We start from the raw sequence: 18,844 nt of genomic DNA on the forward strand, positions 1-18,844 counted from the left end.
CCCTCAGAGAGATGGCCCGCAGCCGCTCGCCCTCCTACAGGAAATGGCCTGAAGTGGCTCCGGAGGCCAATCAGGAGATGGCCAGTAGCCGCCTCCATCAAGAGATGGCCGGTAGCCGCTCCCGCCTTCATCAGGAGACAGTCGGAAGCCGCTCTGAAGGTGCCCCTGGAGAGATGGCCAGTAGCCGCTCACCCTCCTACAGGAGATGACCTGAAGCCGCTCCGGAGGTCAATCAGGAGACAGCCGGAAGCTGCTCCTGCCCTCATTGAGACGGCCGGAAGCCACTCCGAAGGTGCCCTGGGAGAGATGGCCTGTAGCCGCTCTACCCTCATGCAGGAGGCAGCCAGTAGCTGCTCCGAAGGTGTCCCGAGACAGCCACGGCCAGTAGCCGGGCCCTACCACCAGAGACGACCTGAAGCCACTCCTTCGTCAGGTGCTGAGCCCAGTTCAACTACCCACGACTTGGAGGGAGCCCCCAACCTGGAGGAGTATTGGAGAGGAGCTGTGACCACCATCGGGCTCTTCTCCCTACAGCCAGTGGAGACGCCCCTGACGGACCCCAATGCCGCAGCCCACTCCTGACAGCGTCCCCGACCTGCGGGGACTGCAGCCTCCCGACCACCCCTCAGACTCCTGGGCGGGACCTCCCTGCACCCAGACGCCGGAGATCCTCATCCTCCGTCAGGCACCTGACTCAGAAGTTCAGGAGACTGTTCGGCCCCAGCCCAGAGAGCCGGACTCCCACCCTGAGCCCAGAAGCCTAGGGTCCCTACACCCCCAGCAGCCCCGGACGAGAGAGGATGCCCCACGTGCTGTCCCTCGCCCCCGGGACCTAGCAGCCCCTGGCGGATCCCAGCCCCATCAGTAGGGAGGCTGAGACTCTGCCGCCGCCCCTGCGCCTGACTGTGACACGTCCAACCTGACAGTGAGTGAAAGTGAACACACGCAGCATACAGACAGTGTAGGAGTGACAGAGTAATGTGGGCCAGTGGTTAGAGCATAAAAGAAAGCGGTGGAAAAGATAGTGCAATAGTAAGACACTGAAGGATGGGCCTACCATAGTAAGACAGTGAAGATAATACATAGGCCCCTGAGTTGAAGTTCCGGTACCGCCAGCTCCATCCAGGTACACAGTAGAGTAATGTAAAAGTGATCTATTGTCCAAGGTACAGTAAACACTCTATGCAACAGTGATGGCACGTCTCGATAAGGCCACGCTTGGGCCCAGAGTAAAATATTAACACTACCCTGGGAAATCGAGACAACCACCACCACCGGCCTAGGGAATCTAAACTCCCCCTCCAACATAAGTGTCTAGCCCAAGTGTCGTTCCCCCTAACCAATCTGGTCCTGTACAGTACCTGCGTGATACTAGTGTTCCATATCTGCAGCCCACGAATTATAATTGTCCAGCTTGTTTGTATTTGTGACATCTGCTCGTTCCTGTGTAAGATTTAGTAATACACATGTAAGGTGTTGCCTTGAGTTTTTGTGTCCTGCCTCTCTCGTATTTGTCTAAGCTCCGGAAAGCGAACCCAGCTACTCACTAGGTGCTCTAGGGACGGGAGGCTGACCCTAAACACCTAGCACTACAATAATTTTCATCATCATCACCACCTGGACCTCCTTTCACACCCAAGGGAAGGGTGAGGAGTAGCAATGACCAGACAGCACAAACTTGCCCAATCCAAATAGGCCACACTTCCATTCACTCATCATTCAAGCCCCCGGAATCCTGGCTCCACCGGATACATCAAAAACATTCACCACATTCTGCAGCTTCACACAGCATATCTGTTTGAGTCAATCCTAACACTGCCATGCTCACAAGGGGTGCCAAAATCCCTGATCAGCACTTATCACAATATTCATCCAGCCAGCTCGATCTCTTGTCAGTTCCCTAGCCTCACCGACTTCCAAACCTCTCTTCCTCACACACTCATCAACCATATCTTTCCACCTTCTCCTTGGCCTACCTTACCTCCTCCCTCCTTCAAATTCGCTCAGGTATACCTTTTTTCACCACCCTATTGTTACCCATTCTTTCCACATGACCATACCATCTCAGGACACTCTCTTTGATTCTGGTGTCCACCAACTTCCTCACTCCACACCTTTCACAAATCACATTATTTTGTATCCTTTCCACCCTCTGTACTCCACATACATTCCTCAGCAGTCCCATCTCCACTGCTCTTACTCTTGACTTTTCATTTTCATGCCACACCATAGTCTCACACCCATATGTTAGAGTTGGCACTACAGCCAGATGCCATAATCCCATAAGGGGTGGCCATTTAACTTTGAGTTGGTGAGGCACTAACCCTCAACCAACCCACTTGTTGACACGCAGGGATCAAATATGGGTTAGGTATATGGTTACCACCCAGCGTTATAAATGGTTTCATGGCATACAGGAAACCAACAGGCTTGTCACTCAATGTCAACCCACCTGAAAAGGAAAGAAGAGCAATAAGAAGTGATGGGAAAAACTGGAAGAAAGGAGGGCAGGTACAGAAAAAGAATTATAAAAGTTATGAAAGTAAGCAGCACTACATCAAGTGAGTGGATGATAGTCACCACCCCCTACTACTCACTCAAAACTTAAAGAACTACATATTTGCTAAATAAATTGATATGTAAATATATGTCGGGGAATGGTTTTGTTTTTGCTGTGATGGTGTATTATCCTAGCGTCAACTGCACGGTTCAGGGACAATTCGCCGTCACAACAAAAATGAGACAACTCATCATCTGGACACTACAGCATACGACAAAGTCATTAGCAAGAAGGAGATTAATAACACCACCGTAAAAAATGTTCATTACAAAAACAGTTTTATTTGTCTGTAAAATAAAGAAGACGGATACTATACTACAGTCAATACCATGCACTGTGTTGCATCCTTTTGGCAAATTATACATTTTCAATCTATGAAACTAATTAAGGTCATATTATATGTAACCAAAAATACTGTAATGTCATTCATATATCTGGTGATCGTTTCATTTTTGAAGGCCTCAGCATGATTGCATGCATCAGCCTTGGTCACCAAATGGCAGCTCTCCATGTTGCTTGATCTGTGGCAGCTTCTCTACTTAGTCCTTTATCCCTGAGGTCATGCTCAATGACCTCGTCCCAGGTCTTTTTCAGTCTACCTCTTGCAACCTTACCCCCAGCATTAACACTTCTCACTTTCTGCACTCAATTATCATCCCTCATCCTCTCCACATGCCCAACCCATTTCATTCTACCCCTCCTCATCACAACACCAATACACTCCAGTCCCATCCTACCTCTCAACTCTTCCATTGTAAGCCTAGCTCTCACAAGCCTCACACTCAAGTGACACACTGCACATCCACCTAATTACTGCCATTTCTGTACTTTTGAGCCTGTGAATATCCTCTTCCTTTACTGCCCAGGTCTTACTACCGCACAGCATTACACTCCTAACACATGCCGCATACAAAGATCCCTTAGCATGGAGGGAGAGCCTTCTCAATGTTAAGATACATATATACTGTATACTGTAAGATGGGGCTATTCAATTCACTTTTGGCCATTTTTTGTTGTACTAAGGTTTGTAGTGCAACATTTAGGGCACTTAAAAAGCTTTACTGCATGGGTAGTGAAACACAAACGATCCAACTTCCTATGTGAACATGAATTTTAACATAGGAAAACACAGAAAAGACATATTTGAAAAATAATGTTTATCAACACCTGACATGGGGTAATTGGACTCAGTGGGCTTTCCTTCAGTGGAATATTCAAAGTTTTCATTTGATTGCTCTGGCCTTCAATGACTTCTTGCCCAGTATTGTCCTTTGGTCATGTGCCTTCAGGAGACCCGCCTCTCCACTCCCCCTGCTTCAATTCGAATCAACCCAGTCAGAAAGAGTTTAGTTAAATACAGTATGTCAACTGGTCCTCCTTCAATCCATGACTGCTGCAAGCATTCAGCCTTGTAAACAACTTATGGACTAAGTTGCTTTCCACTGGCAGGGAGGAGAACACGATGGATGTTAAACTCGTCATATTCATGATACGCTTCGCATGTTTTATACTATATTGCAATATCTGGGGCTTTCCCTTAGGATCATCCATGATGTTAGTTTCATCATAATTAATGATGTTTGCAGGAGGTACTCCCCTAAGGCTGTCTTCTGGCCTTTAAAAGTAAGACATTATGACCTCCTCAGAGACAGCAGCCTGCTTCCTCGAAATATATTGGCACATCCTGGAGGACAGCGGGACTTTAAGTCTCTTCAGGAAGCCACGAACCCAGTCTACACCTGGGAGAGTATCTTTGAAATCTGCGATGCAGTGTCTACAACTGGCCAGACCGTACTTGATGAAGTTGCAGCATTTAAATTGTCCCAAAATGACAAGTCAAATTGCCCCAGGGGACCAAGTCAAACTGCCCCATTAGTCTAAAATCATATTTTATAAATGAAAACAGCTAACTTACTATGGAAGGTGGATAAACACTAATGACACAATGGAGGAAAATACAAGCAATCTTGTCTTTATTGTTGTAAATCACAGCTCAAAAAAATCTGAAAATAACAGAAATGAAAAATGTATCACAGTTCACTAACCTTCAGCAAGCTATCTCTAAATTTCTTTCACATTATAAATTGGTGACTCCAGGATATAGTACCATATGAAAGTGTCAAATACAGTAATCCCTCGATTATCTGGACATCCATTATCCAGATGCTGTGATCTGGCTGTTCAAAACCAGTATTTGTACATTTATCCATTTCATCTAGACAAAATACTTGTGTCAGTGTGGAAATTATGGCTGCTTAAACATTTCTGCATGGCTTTTTTTTTTTCTCTCTTTCTTTTTTAAATCCCACTGCAGTGGTGACTGCTTGTCTGTGGTTCATGGGTCTGCTTGACCATGGTAATTGCTTGGCTGTGGTTTATAGGTCTGCTTGACCAGACAGAGTTGTGTAAAACACCAGAAACAAGTGTTGTACGACGAATTGTAGTGGCCTGTTACAATGGTTTTCAAATTTAGGGAATGTACGAAGAGGGCCTGGGGAGAAGTCCATTATCCAGATGGAGCCACTATCTGAACATGCCTTACCCTCTATTACGCCAGATAATCAAGGGATTACCGTAAACCCTTATATACTCTGTCTGCACCATGAAAGTCTCATTACCCCTTACTGAATCTAACTGCCTCAGGTGAGTCGCATAGCCCCATCTTATGGTATACTGTATCTACCACATATGTATTCTTCATTCATCCATCATCTAATCCTGTGTTGCTCCATGGAAAGTGCAGAAGCCTGAGGTTAGGCAAGTTGGTCTTGGCATTCAAGATGAAAGCGACCAGCCTCACTCATCCCTGAGTGGCATTATCAGCAATAAACCCCAACCACCCCTTGGATATAATACATATATATACACACATCATCTAACCCCATGTTGCCCCATGAGGAACATAGAAGCCCGGGACTAGGCAAGTTGGTCCTGACATTTAAGATGATAGTGACCAGCCTCACTCAACCCTAGTGGCATTATGTGGGCAATAAACCCCAACCACCCCTTGGATATAAACCTACATAGGCTCAATCCAACTGGAGCGCCCTAATTACCCACTAAACCACCGGCACCTTAAGTTGGTTATATGGTTACCACCCAGCATTTTAAATAGTTTCCTGGTGTACAGGAAATCATTTGGCTTGTCACTCAGTGCAGAGTCACCCACAGGCAGAAGGAAGAGGAAAGAATAAATGAAAGACAGAAGAGGAAGGAAGGAAAGGAGCAAAGAAAGGAAAGGGCAGTCATCCGACAGCAGCACTACACTGAGTGAGTGGATGGTGAGCACCCCCTCCTACCACCTATCTATCTATATCATCATCATCATCATCATCCGGACCTCCTTTCCCACCCTAGGACAGGGTGAGGAGTAGCAATGTCCAGAGAGCCAAATCTGCCCAATCCAATGGGCTACACTTCCATTCGCTCACAATTCAAGCCCCCGGAATCATGGCTCTATCTGATATTCCAAAAAAATTCACCACATTCTGTACCTTCAGATAAAAGTATCCAACAGAGCGAATCTGGATGCTGTCATGTTAAAATGGGGTGCCAAATCCCTGATCATGTGCTTCTCCTCAATATTCATCCAGCCAGCTTGATCTCGTCAGTTCCCTAACCTCACCGACTTCCAAACCTCTCTTCCTCAAACACTCATCCACCATGTCCCTCCATCTCCTCCTCGGCCTACCACGCCTCCTTCCTCCTTCCAATTCGCTCAGATATACTTTTTTCACCACCCTATTGTTATCCATTCTCTCCACATGACCATACCATCTCAGTACATTCTCCTCAATTATGGTGTCCACCGACTTCCTCACTCCACATCTTTCATGAATCACATTAATTCGTATCCTATCCACCCTATGTACTCCACATACATTCTTCAGCAGTCCCATCTCCACTGTTCTCACTCATGACTTTTTATTTTCATGCCACACCATAGACCCATATGTTAAAGTTGGCACTAACACTCCTTCATGCAAGCCTCGTACAGCTGCAACACTCAAGCCTCTGTTTCTTATCAAGGCCTTCATTGTACCAGCTACTTTCCTTCTTAGTCACTCTCTCACTCATTCTCTCTCTCTGTCTCTCTGTTTTGCTGCCTCCAATAATTTACTTAATTCCTCAGGGTGGGAAAGGAGGTCTGACTGATGATGAAGACAAAGATCATCAGTAATGAAAGGGTTATGAAGAGTCTCCAGTAACCCTTTCACAATCTCATCTCTCTCTAAACTTAAAAAAATAAATCTATCTATCTATCTATCTATTGCCAGACGCCTCAATCCCGTTTGGGGTGGCCACAAACAAATCGCCTCCAAGTCGCCCTGTCCCCCGCCATTTCACTGCCCTGCTCCCAACTCACACCCCCCTCCCTCATATACCTCTCCACCCCATCCCTCCATCTCATCCTCGGCCTCCCCCTTCCTCTTCCCCCCTCCACCTCACTCACATACACTCTCTTCGTCAGTCTTTCGCCCTCCATCCTCTCCACATGGCCAAACCACCTCAGTGTGTTCCTCATAACGCTTCCTATCACATCCACATCCACACCACAACGCTCCTTTATATCCTCATTCGTCAGCCTGTCTCTCCACGTGACTCCACAGGCTCCTCTTAAATAACTCATTTCCACTGCTCTCACTCTTGACTTGTGTCCTTCCAACAATGTCCAAGCTTCACTTCCGTACGTTAGAGTTGGTATCACAATACTGTCATGTAGTAACTTTTTCACTTCCATGCTCACTTCCCTGTTTCTTATCACTGCTTTCAAGGAACCAGCAACCTTTCTTCCCTGCTGTACCCTTTCAAGCACTTCACACTCCAAACCTCCATCCTTACTCATCACACTACCCAAATACTTAAACGTACTCACATTTTCCAATTCCTCACCATCTAACCTTGCTGTACATTCACTAACTTCACCTCTCTCAAAGACCATCACTTTACTCTTCCCTACATTCACCTTTAGGTTCCGTTTCTTACACACTCTCTCAAACTCATCCACCAAGCCTTGCAGCTCCCCTTCGTCTTCACTCAACAACACAGTATCATCTGCAAACAACAGTACAGGGAGTTTCCAAACACTATCCTCTCTCACCAGGGCCACTCCAACATCCACTACCCTACCTTGTACCTCTTTTATTACCCCATCCATGTACAGATTGAACAACCATGGTTTAAAACCAGAAGTCACTCTTTAACCCCTTGAAACTGGGTAATGTTCTTTTTCGTTTAAACTTGCTCATAGTTTATTATTTCCTTCAACTTAGGAAAGGCCTCTAGTACTTAACATTCTCCTCAAGATTAACCTTTTTATCTCTCATGAAGTGATGGCAAGAATAATATGAAAATGATGTCCCCAGGCACAATGGGTTTACAAGTACTTCATTCTGTGAACTAAAAGATGCTGCTTAATCATCCATGACTTTTTAATGAACAAAGGAAAAATGATTCTTTACATGAAGCAACTATGTTCTGGTTCACAACTCAAAAAAAAGGTTACTTTATACCGAATCACAGGCAGCTATGAGTGAACAAAGGTGCTAATTTATCAGCAACTTAATAATGAAATATTATGTCTAGTGACTATAAATGAAGACGGTCAGTACAACAAACAAGTCTCACTTTACTGAACACTGCCAACTCATGAACCTGTTACAAATCACTGTCTGAATCTTGTCATAACAACTTTTTAGAATCAATAGTAGTCCTTAAAAAGCAGGAGTGAAAGTTTGTTAAGCAAATGCCGTACCATATTCAGAGCTGAAGAATATACAAAGTCTCAAATAATGTTTATATTTAATAAGACTGACTGCTAATACTGTACCTGCATTTAATCACAAGTGCAATGGCATCTGATGGTCTAGTAGCAAGACCATCCCTGCAGGAGTGACAGCTTTTTACAGGATCAACCCCCAAAAGATGACTAGAGTTATTTTTATCATGAAATGCCATCAAGGGAACTAGGCTGGTCATCTTCCTTTATATGTAATAGACTACAGCAGCTAAGTCTCACACCCCTGCATCTCAATATGGCTGTTATCATTTTATTTTGTTTTATGAATTTCTTGAGAAAACAACAGGTCACTCTTGCCTTAACATCTGGCCTGGATGGTCTAGCTCTGGGCTCCTATGCTCTTAATTAAGGATTGGATAATGGATGGAGGATGTATTTCTTGAGGATGATGCATCAACAGTTTCTTGACTCACTTCTTTTATTCAACTTCATCATCCTCCACAAACTCCACTGCCCTGGAAAAGACAGCATCTGAAAACAATTACAACAAAATTAGCAAAAGAACACCATTATTAGCCCATTTATTCCAAAGAAATACTTGTATTTTTGGTCTTCTTTAGCCATCCTAATCAATATTATTCACCTTAAGAAAGGGTCTTCAAACTTGAGTATTATATAACCTTCATTAACCACTTCAGTAATCTGGTCCTTTTATTGAACTTAAACTGTTCCAGCTTGAGGGGTTATATAAATCCTTCAATACACCCTCAATGTAATGTGGTGCTTTCCTATGCCAAGCAGTATAATCTGCAAACAGCATGAATAAGAGACTCAGTTTATTTCTTCTGAATCAAGTTACATTCTCATGGTATTCATATTTGCCGAAATATCGCCATTCAGAATTAAGCAAAGACAGAAATATAACAGGAGCTCCATCATTAATGGCACATCCGGTATTGTGTCAGCTGTTCACATGGTCAAGGAAACAGTCTCATGTGGTCAGAGATGCAAGCAGTGATGCTCTTGCCCCATCAAAAAAATATGTGAATAGCAACGTTGTACACTGCACACCAAGGGGTGGTTGGGGTTTATTGCTCACGTAATGCCACTCAGGAATGAGTGAGGCTGGTCACTCTCACCTTGAAGTCATGACCAACTTGTCTGGCCCCGGGCACCTATGCTCCTCATAGGGCAACACTGGATCAGATGATGAATGAATGAATGAACATTAAAAGTGAGTGAAATAACGACACTGAGTGAATGGCTGATTAGGCACTAGCTGTGTGCATTCTGTGTATCCTTTGTTAGATTTTAGAATAATTCACTCCTAATCTTGTTTGTGCCAAAATAAGACATATCACACAATGCATTACTTACAGACAGAAAAGGAATGTAATAACGACAATGAGTGAACAGGTGAGAGAGAGAGAGAGAGAGAGAGAGAGAGAGAGAGAGAGAGAAATGAAAACACAATATCTAAAAATAAAGTATGGCAAAGACCCCACAAATCGGTGATCGGACATTGATGAAATTAGCAGCTGGGAGGTGCCTGTATGTTCCAGCTGACAGACCCTTTTCAGCATTAATACTATATATCTTTTAACACTGCCATATGACATAACATTCTTGATTGTGCTCGTACGGTATTAAGAATCCAACAGCAAGTAATTATTCACTTGGCAATGCTGTGAAGTCTAAATAATCCAGCATAATTCACCCAAGCCCTATGCTGAATAATGTGAAACACTGGGTATTACACAGTACCCCCCATCAGCTCAATATTCAGCATTAAGCTGGATACGGCATTACCATCCACCTCGACCCTCTATCCTAAAAACTTTCTCATGCATACAAAATGAAACTTATGCATAAAGTACCATAAGTAATGATACAATACAGTAATACAGCGCTGGTTCGCTATCATCTACGAGCCAATTGATACAACTCAACACCAGATATTGTATATAACCACCGGTCACGTCCTGTTTCGGTGCCAGATATTGCATTAATACCACCCAGCCACGTGCAGGATATTGCGTTGGGCTGAATGTTGTGATGACAGATAACTGAGAGTTTACAGGTACACTGAAAGGGAGATAGTGGAAATGGTAAAGTGTAAGTTTGTTTATATTGTTCTCAAGATCAAAGGAAGGAGTATGAGGAGAAAATCAAATGAAAAAAATATAGTATACAGTACTCGTCAGAAGTATTCAGCGTTGTCCGCCGGGCGCGCAATACTTATGGCCCAAAAAGAATCACCCATTTTTGGGGGTAAGAATTGAGCCACAAGTTTGAGCTCCGAGCATGACGTCACGGTAGCCTGAGGCCTTCCGACACGCTGGTTGGTTCCCGCCTCAGTTGCCCACGGGCTGCCTGAGAGAGAGGAACTCCGCCGAGTGTCCCTCTCAAATTGCGCCATTTTTTACCGAGTGTCCCGCAGTGTTTTGGCCTTTAAAACTTTGTTATGGCACCTACCCGTGAACTATCGAGTGAAATCATATCCCAGATCATTGCTCTAAAGGAGGCAGGCCACCAGACAAAGGAAATTAGTGAATTGGTTGGTGTGGCACGATCGACAGTGCGTCGTTGGTGTGCGCGGTTTCGGGAGGAAAACAGTGGTGAAGTTCCCACAAAGAAACCGAGGTCTGGTAGGCCTAGGAAAACTTCCCCAAGGTCTGTTAATGTTTTAAAACGTGCAGTGGAGTTTAATCCTCATGTGAGTGCAAGGAAAATTAAGGAGAGCAACCCAGAAGTGTTTGGTGAGGTGTCAGTGAGAACAGTGTCTCGTAGGGTGCATGAGCTTGGTTACACAAGTCACAGGCCTGTGAAAAAGCCTCTTCTCTCTAGCAGCCAGAGAATTCGTAGGCTTGCCTTTGCTAATAAATATCTAAACTGGGGTGAGGAGCAATGGTTGTCAGTGTTGTGGTCTGATGAGGCAACATTTAGTGTTACCTGTAACAGAGGAGCACGAAAAGGTAGTGACCCACCTGACCCACGGTATGTAGAAAGCACAGTTAAACATCCTGATTCACTCATGGTATGGGGTTGTTTCTCAGGGAAGGGTTTGGGGAAGCTTGTTGTACTTCCCAAGAACCTCAGAGTGAATCAGGATGTTTACCTGGAGCTTCTGTGTGATCATTTACCAGACTCCTTCGAGCTAACAGGTGCACGAGTGTTTCAGCAGGATGGTGCACCTGCTCACAAGGCCAAATCGGTCACCAATTGGCTTCGTGACTGCGAGGTATCATTCATGACAGACTGGCCAGGAAATAGCCCAGACCTCAACCCGATTGAAAACCTCTGGTACCTCGTAAAGAAGAGTCTCCAAGGGAAGGACGTGAGCTCTCTGCCTAAGCTGGAAGCCGCCATTCGTGACTCCTGGGACAAAATACCGCTCCAGCACCTCAGGAGCCTCGCCCTTTCACTTCCAAGACGTCTCAGGTCCGTGAAGAAACGTAAAGGCTACCCTACAAAGCACTAAAGGTAAATAAAATGCATTATTTTTATGTTTTTTCAATGTTGAAAGGTTTGTTTCTCAGGAGGGACGCAGGGCGCTCCATACTTCTGACGAGCACTGTATATATTATTTTATTACTTCATTAGCATTGTCACTGATCAGCCTTAGCACCAACTTATTTTCTCAATTAGAAGTCCATTTAAATTTGGATGACTTAAATCTTAAAAGTATTTTAATAGTACCAAACAGCATCTAAATTTAAAAATGTAAGACTTAAATTTTTTGCTGGATGAATGTTGTGAGAAGAAGTGCATGATCACAGATTTGGCACCCTTTTTAACGTGGCCACATCCAGATTGACTCAATCGGATACACTTATGTGATGCTACAGAACATGGTGAATGTTTTTGGCGTATCCGATAGAGTCGAGATTCCGGGGGCTTGAATGATGAGTGAATGGAAGCGTGGCCCATTGGATTGGGCAAATTTGGGCTGTCTGGACATTGCTACTCCTCACCCTGCCCTAGAGTGGGTAAGGAGGTCCGGATGATGATGATTAAAAAGTACCAAATAGTATCTTAATTTAAGAATCTAAGACTTAAATTTCGTAGGTGGGGGTGCTCACCATCCACTCACTTGATGAAGAGCTGCTCTTGGGCAACTGCCTTTTCCTTTTTTCCTTCCTTCCTCTGCTGTCCTTTCCTTCATTCTTTCCTCTTCCTTCTATCTAAAAGTGACTCTACACCAAGTGACAAGCCAAATGGTTTCCTGTACACCAGGAAACCATTTACTACGCTGGGTGGTAACCATATAACCAACTTATGGCGGACTGATGGTTTAGTGGGTAATTAAGGCATTCCAATTGGATTGAGTCGGTGCAGGTTTATATCAAAGGGGTGGTTGGGGTTTATTGCTCATGTGATGCCACACAGGGATGAGTGAGGTTGGTCACTCTCATCTTAAATGTCACGACCAACTTGCCTAGCCCTGGGCTCCTACACTCCTCACGGGGCAACACTGGATTAGATGATGAATGATGACTTTTTTATAGTACCAAATTTGAGAATCGAAGACTTAAATTCTGCAAGCTTTTTACAGTAATAAATGGTGTCTAAATTTAAGAATACAGTATATGTATATATCCACCCATCCATCATCCAATATAAATATACAGGCAAACCCCAATTTATGATACCCCTATATGCAATAGCTTGGATTAGTGATGAGGGTAGAAATACCACCCTACCCCTCCTAATGATGGCCAAGCCCTGGTTTAACGATGGGGTCTGAGGGCTTTGCGAAGGATGAGTGAATGCTAGGAAGCACAACATGTCCCCTAGCCTCAGGGGGGATGGCTAGGCTGACAACCGGGACTGGACATGGACTTACAAGAAGTAAGTGATGAGTGGTGTGTGATACTTTCTGACCTGTTTTTTATGATTTTCAGATTTTATTTGTTGGTTTAATGAGCTATTTACGGATGTTAGGCTTTGGTTTGCTTCTTTTACAGCTGTTAGGCCATTTAGACTGGCCTTAAACTTTCTTTTCAGGACTCATTTAGGTGGGTTTAGGACTTGGTTTGGGGGGAAATCCAAGGTTCAAAAATGCATCCCTATACTTTACACATTAAATCATCCCCGATTTACGATACGCCACTTAGAGATGGGTTTTTACTTAACCAACTGCATTGTTAAACTGGGGTTTGCCTCTGTGTGTGTGTGTGTATATATATATATATATATATATATATGACGTCTTAATCCCATAAGGCTTGGCCATAAACAATTGCTTCCATGCCATTTCGTTCTCTCCCTCATTCACTTCTCTTTTTATCTCTCACTTTCTCTCTGTCTCACTCTTTCTCTTTTTTTTTAATCTTTTGTTTTCTATCTGTCTGTCTGTCTCTCCACTTTGCAGCTTCACCACACTCCACATCCATGCCATTTTCCACTTTGTCTGCTTGTCTGAATATATGCTTTGATACTGACTCTGGGTGTTTACTGAATGTTATTTCTCAGGTTTCACTCTTTCTATATTTCTAGCAAACATCATTTATTACAAAACATCAAAATTTACACCTATATTTATTTTAATACTCTTTTAAGCTCACTTTATAGATGTCTTTAAACTGTTGTAGTCACTAGCCAATCGTTTTCGTTTTTAAAGGCTCCAACATGCTTGCATGTGTCGGCCTTGGTCACCTAATGGCGGCTCTCCACACTGCACGATCCATTGCAACCTCCCTGTTCAGTCCCTTAACCCTAAGGTCACACTTAATGACCTCGTCCCATGTCTTTCTCGGTCTACCCCTCATAACCCCACCCCCAATATTAACACTTCTCACCTTCCTCACCCAATTATCATCCCCCATCCTCTCCACATGTCCAAACCACCTCAATCTACCTCTCCTCATCACAACACCAATACACTCCAGTCCCATCCTACCTCTCAACTCTTCCATTGTAAACCCAGCCCCTCCAGGCCTTGGACGCAGGGAAGCACTGCACATCCTCCTAATCATTGTCATTTCTGTATGTCTCAGCCGGCGAATATCTTCCTCCTTCACTGCCCAGGTCTCACTGCCATACAGCATTACACTCCTAACATATGCTGCATACAAAGACCCCTTAGCACGTAGGGAGAGCCCTCTCAATGTCAGGAGAGGCACGAGCTCCCTGAACTTCTTCCAACCACTTCTCACCCTAGCCACAGAGCTAGCTCCAGCCCCACCTCCAGCACACAACATGTCTCCCAAATAACAAAACTCTTCCACACACTCAAGAGATTCACCAGCAAGTTCAATCCTTTCACGTCTGACAATCTCCACCCGCTCACCCCAGCACGCCGTACACATAAAATCAGCATTATTTCGCAGTCTACCTCTGATACCACTACATCTCTTATGCACCCATTTATCACACACACTGCACAAGATGGAATTACTTCCCACGCCCTTGTGGCAGACTGCACATGGCCACTCTCCCTCGTCTTTGACAGTACCGCCACCAACCCTAGATATCATCACTTTTGTTTTATCTGCATTTACCCTTATATAAAACATTTAAACAATGGGAATCTATATAGTACCTGGAAGAGAAGGTGAGTGGCTGATTTCAGGACTCCATTGCGTCCATTTTAGTGAGTCTTTAATTCTCATCAAATTTAATTATCAGATAATGTACAATGCATTTTGTGAATTTTTATGAGAATATATATTCAAGATGAATAGATTAATTCCAGGAAGCAATACAGGGTATGTGAAGAAATATTTAAGAAAAATGTAGATGTTCACATGTCCCCATGCTACTGAGCTTGGCTGACCAACCAGAGAGGAGGGATGGAAAGTCTCTTCCTTAATCCACCCTAGGGGAGGCACTTTGTCACTTTTCACTGCTACCAGTATAAGTAAGACCTTTGATATCCCAACAGACAGCTCTAAGTTTTTCAAGAGAAAATGCAAAACATTTCACTAGCCACAGACAGTTTCAAGGTTCAAATTCCACTGGCAGCCGGAATATACTAGATTTTTAGCACCATTCTCTCGTGAGCTGGGGGTCACCTGATCAGTTGCATACAGTCCTGCTTTGCATGTGTCACAACTAAGGCCATGGTGGATAATTCAGGTGACTGCTGACAGTATGTTCTTTCAAAAGCTCACACCTTGTCAGTTTTGCTGATACACAAATTATCATATACCAACATTGTCATTATAACACTACAACCTTAACATGAATCACACTTACTGCTGAACCCTTTGTCAGCATGGGGAAGGGTTAATTCTGCCTATCACAATCCATCTAAAAAAGTCCAAACCTCCAGAGGCCCTAACATAGACTGTTACATCTACAGTATATACAATTTGGAGCATGTCTGACTGATGCCATGACCAGCTGCTCCATTACAATTGGGTATAAGGGTCAATGGATCGTCGACTTGATTATGTAAAGAGGGGTTGAGATGGTAACCAGAAGGTCTGGCAGAGGCGTTTACTCCAACAGGAACACCTTTTGTTGGACCGCTTAATTAACCCCTAAAGTACTAAGCTCGTTGACCGAGCTTTTTGCACAATTTCTTAAAAGGATGAGCAACACCGATCATGCAACATTCACAAAAACTGGCGGCAACTGGCTCCAACCCGGCTGACATAGATGGCTTCTAACCAATCAGAACTAAGTGTTGGACACACCGGAGGGGGAACCAAGGCAGTGGGGGATGTACCCCCCACCTCCCTCTCGCCACGTCCCTCTACCCCACTACCTTGTTACTACCCTACCTCCCACCATTCTTCCCATCACTAACACCCCTCCCACACCCTCCTTGTGCACCCCCCCCTGCGTCATCTGGAGGTAGTGTATTTCCCATCTACCCTTACTCCATGTCCCTCTACTCCACTGGGGTCCTTCCTTTGTGTCTGGTGGTGGTCTCCTCCCATCCCTCCATCCCCATACACCCCCTCCTGGCCTTACCACCTCCCACCACCATCCCCTAGATCGCAGTATCTTTACCTCCCCAGCCTCAAATATTTTGCGTATTTTTTACGCTTTATGGCACGTGTTTTTTAATCATTACCTGTAATCTATTCGTGTCTCTGCATACAGATACGCACACCACAATTATTTTAGGTGTCTTTATTTGAAACCCACTCGAAAAAGAAATTTTATTTTCCCTAGCTGGATTTGACAGCTAAGAGGGGAGGGGAGGGGAGGGAACAGGAGGAGAAAGGAGGGGAGGATAATTTTTACTATTTATCATATTTTTATTGTGGGGTTCATGACCATTTTCCCAAGCTAGATTTGGCAGCTCGGTGGGAAGTGAAGGGGGGGAGGGGTGGGGGGGATTGGAGGTATGGGGAGAGAAGAGGAGGGGAGGATAATTTTTACTATTTATCATATTTATTGGGGGGGGGGGTTGTCACCATTTTATTTTTTCTAAGCACAGTACATTGGTTTATAACATCTGTACACACTAAAAAAAACTGATTTTGGTGATTTTTGTGAAGAAAACAGGTGCGAGCAACGTATTTTCTTTCATTGGGACCGTGACGGGTAACTATTATCAACTTTGACGGGCCATAGCTCAGTAACTATCGGGTCTAGGAGGGTGGGGTTTGCGTTTTCAGGTGTATAAATTCAAGCTCTATAAATCGGGCATAAAACTTTTAATCTTTGAGAATGTCAAAAAATAGGCCTGTTTTTGCGTCCCGGGGGGTAGTCGAGGCTGGAGAACTGCGTACCCTAGGGTTAAAGTGAACCTGCCTAGTATGACTACCACTGAATAACATATTTCCACAGATCACTGGGATCCACAAGATTCTTTACCATGATAAGGCAGTGCTCCTTCAAGCTGTGGCAAATGTGAGGGTTAGGATGATTAGGATAAATGATGATCATGTTAATTCACCATCAAACATACATGCACAAGATACATATTTTTCCACAAAAACTATTATGTACAACTGGCTGTCACTAACCTTAGGTACATTGCAGTTCTGCACAATTTCCATCTTGTATCAGATGTCAACTATAATCCCCAAGTGGGTCACACAAGTCTGAAACCAAATACAATCATTACCGCTGATTCAAGTTAATCCTATCACAGTTTTCATAAATACAAAACAATAATATTGCAAATTGTACCTCTCATGTTGGTGTTTTCATCTGCATTAAAATGAAGTCTGCATTTTTATATATATATATATATATATATATATATATATATATATATATAAACTCAAGCAGACCCATTAACCACATGCAAGCAACTGCTTCTATGGGGCCATCCTACAGGTATAGTACATTAAATACACCATGCAGCAATCCAGCATCCCCTTGTGGTAGACAGTACACCAATAGGGTTAGTCTGGGGCCCTTCCCACAGCAAGATGCAAGGAAATATAAGGTTTTGGCTCCTAGGTGGATGCTGCAGCTACTCCAACCAAGGTGTACAATGCCACAATGTGTAAGCTCCTCACCAGCACCTGAATTCTTTGCAAGTAAGGCCTTGCACAATAAGTAAGGCACACCAACGGTTTGTGTGGAGGAGGGTAGGTAGAATTATGTGATAAGGATGGAGGGGTGAGGGATGGTACAGTCACCCCAAGAAGTGATAGCAGAGTTTCAGATTGCGTCGCGCACTCTGCACTGCCATACGTTCAATGAAAACACGGCGACTATAAATTAAAAATTCAGTGCCTTCATCACATCATTTCAAATAAAATATACCTTATGTGATGTAAAATGAATAACATGAGGCAATATATTACATTTTACTGTAGCACCTACAGTTCATGCTTTGAATGAATGTGTAATGTATTACTCCAAGCGCAGCGCACAGTATAATCCTGTGTTCCTGAAGTACTGTATTTGTTTCCCAGCACTGCCATACATTCAATGAAAACACGGTGACTATAAATTAAAAATTCAGTGCCTTCATCACATCATTTCAAATAAAATATACCTTATATCACACTAAGAATCATGTAAAATGAATAACATGAGAATATATTACATTTTACTGTAGCACCTACAGTTCATGATTTGAATGAACGTGTAATGTATTACTCCAAGCGCAGGGCACAGTATAATCCTGTGTTTCTGAACTACTGTATTTGTTTCCCTGAATTTCATTAACAGATGCTCCAGTTTTGAAAACCAGTTAACCCCTTAACCGCGGGGTGTCACTTTTGTGATTCTGTGTTATTTTGAATTCGCCCGGGCTTCCAAGTGGTGGCTTGTACCATCTATCAGTACTGCCAATGTCCAACACTAGTCAGCACTCCTAATCTCATCTGTACTCCCATTCATTATTGACAATTTAGCCATTTCTCCCCATTCTTGACTCCCCTCCCTACCCCCCCTCCATTACCCTCTCCTCTCGCCTGCCCGGCCGTGCTACGCTAAGTAAATCTTCCATGGAATTCTCCACTGATTTCATCCATTGAAATAAGCCATATGCCCTATTCTTATACCAAATAATATATACAAAAAAGAAATAAGGTAAGTGAGAGTGCCATACACCTGGAATTGGCTAATTGTCACCTGACAACACCTCATGTGCCCTCGTTTGCTAATTTCCGCTGTTTATTTCC

The 18,844-nt window shown here is 43.8% G+C and overlaps 1 protein-coding gene across 1 annotated transcript in view; it reads right to left on the reverse strand.

Moving 5' to 3' along the window:
- Nucleotides 1-8,144: 8,144 nt before the first annotated feature.
- Nucleotides 8,145-18,844, reverse strand: part of LOC145402032 (uncharacterized) — a 72,298-nt gene continuing 61,598 nt past the window's right edge. Inside the window, exons 7-8 of the mRNA XM_080274130.1 lie at nt 17,228-17,305; nt 8,145-8,831 (exon numbers count right to left, since the gene is read on the reverse strand). Of these exons, the coding sequence (XP_080130256.1) occupies nt 17,274-17,305 (32 nt within the window). The 3' untranslated portion in view covers nt 8,145-8,831; nt 17,228-17,273. The remainder of the gene's footprint in view (nt 8,832-17,227; nt 17,306-18,844) is intronic.

The sequence above is a fragment of the Coenobita brevimanus genome, chromosome 57 (assembly GCF_032717465.1).
Source record: "Coenobita brevimanus isolate Jiangsu-jjx chromosome 57, ASM3271746v2, whole genome shotgun sequence".
Taxonomy (NCBI): domain Eukaryota; kingdom Metazoa; phylum Arthropoda; class Malacostraca; order Decapoda; family Coenobitidae; genus Coenobita; species Coenobita brevimanus.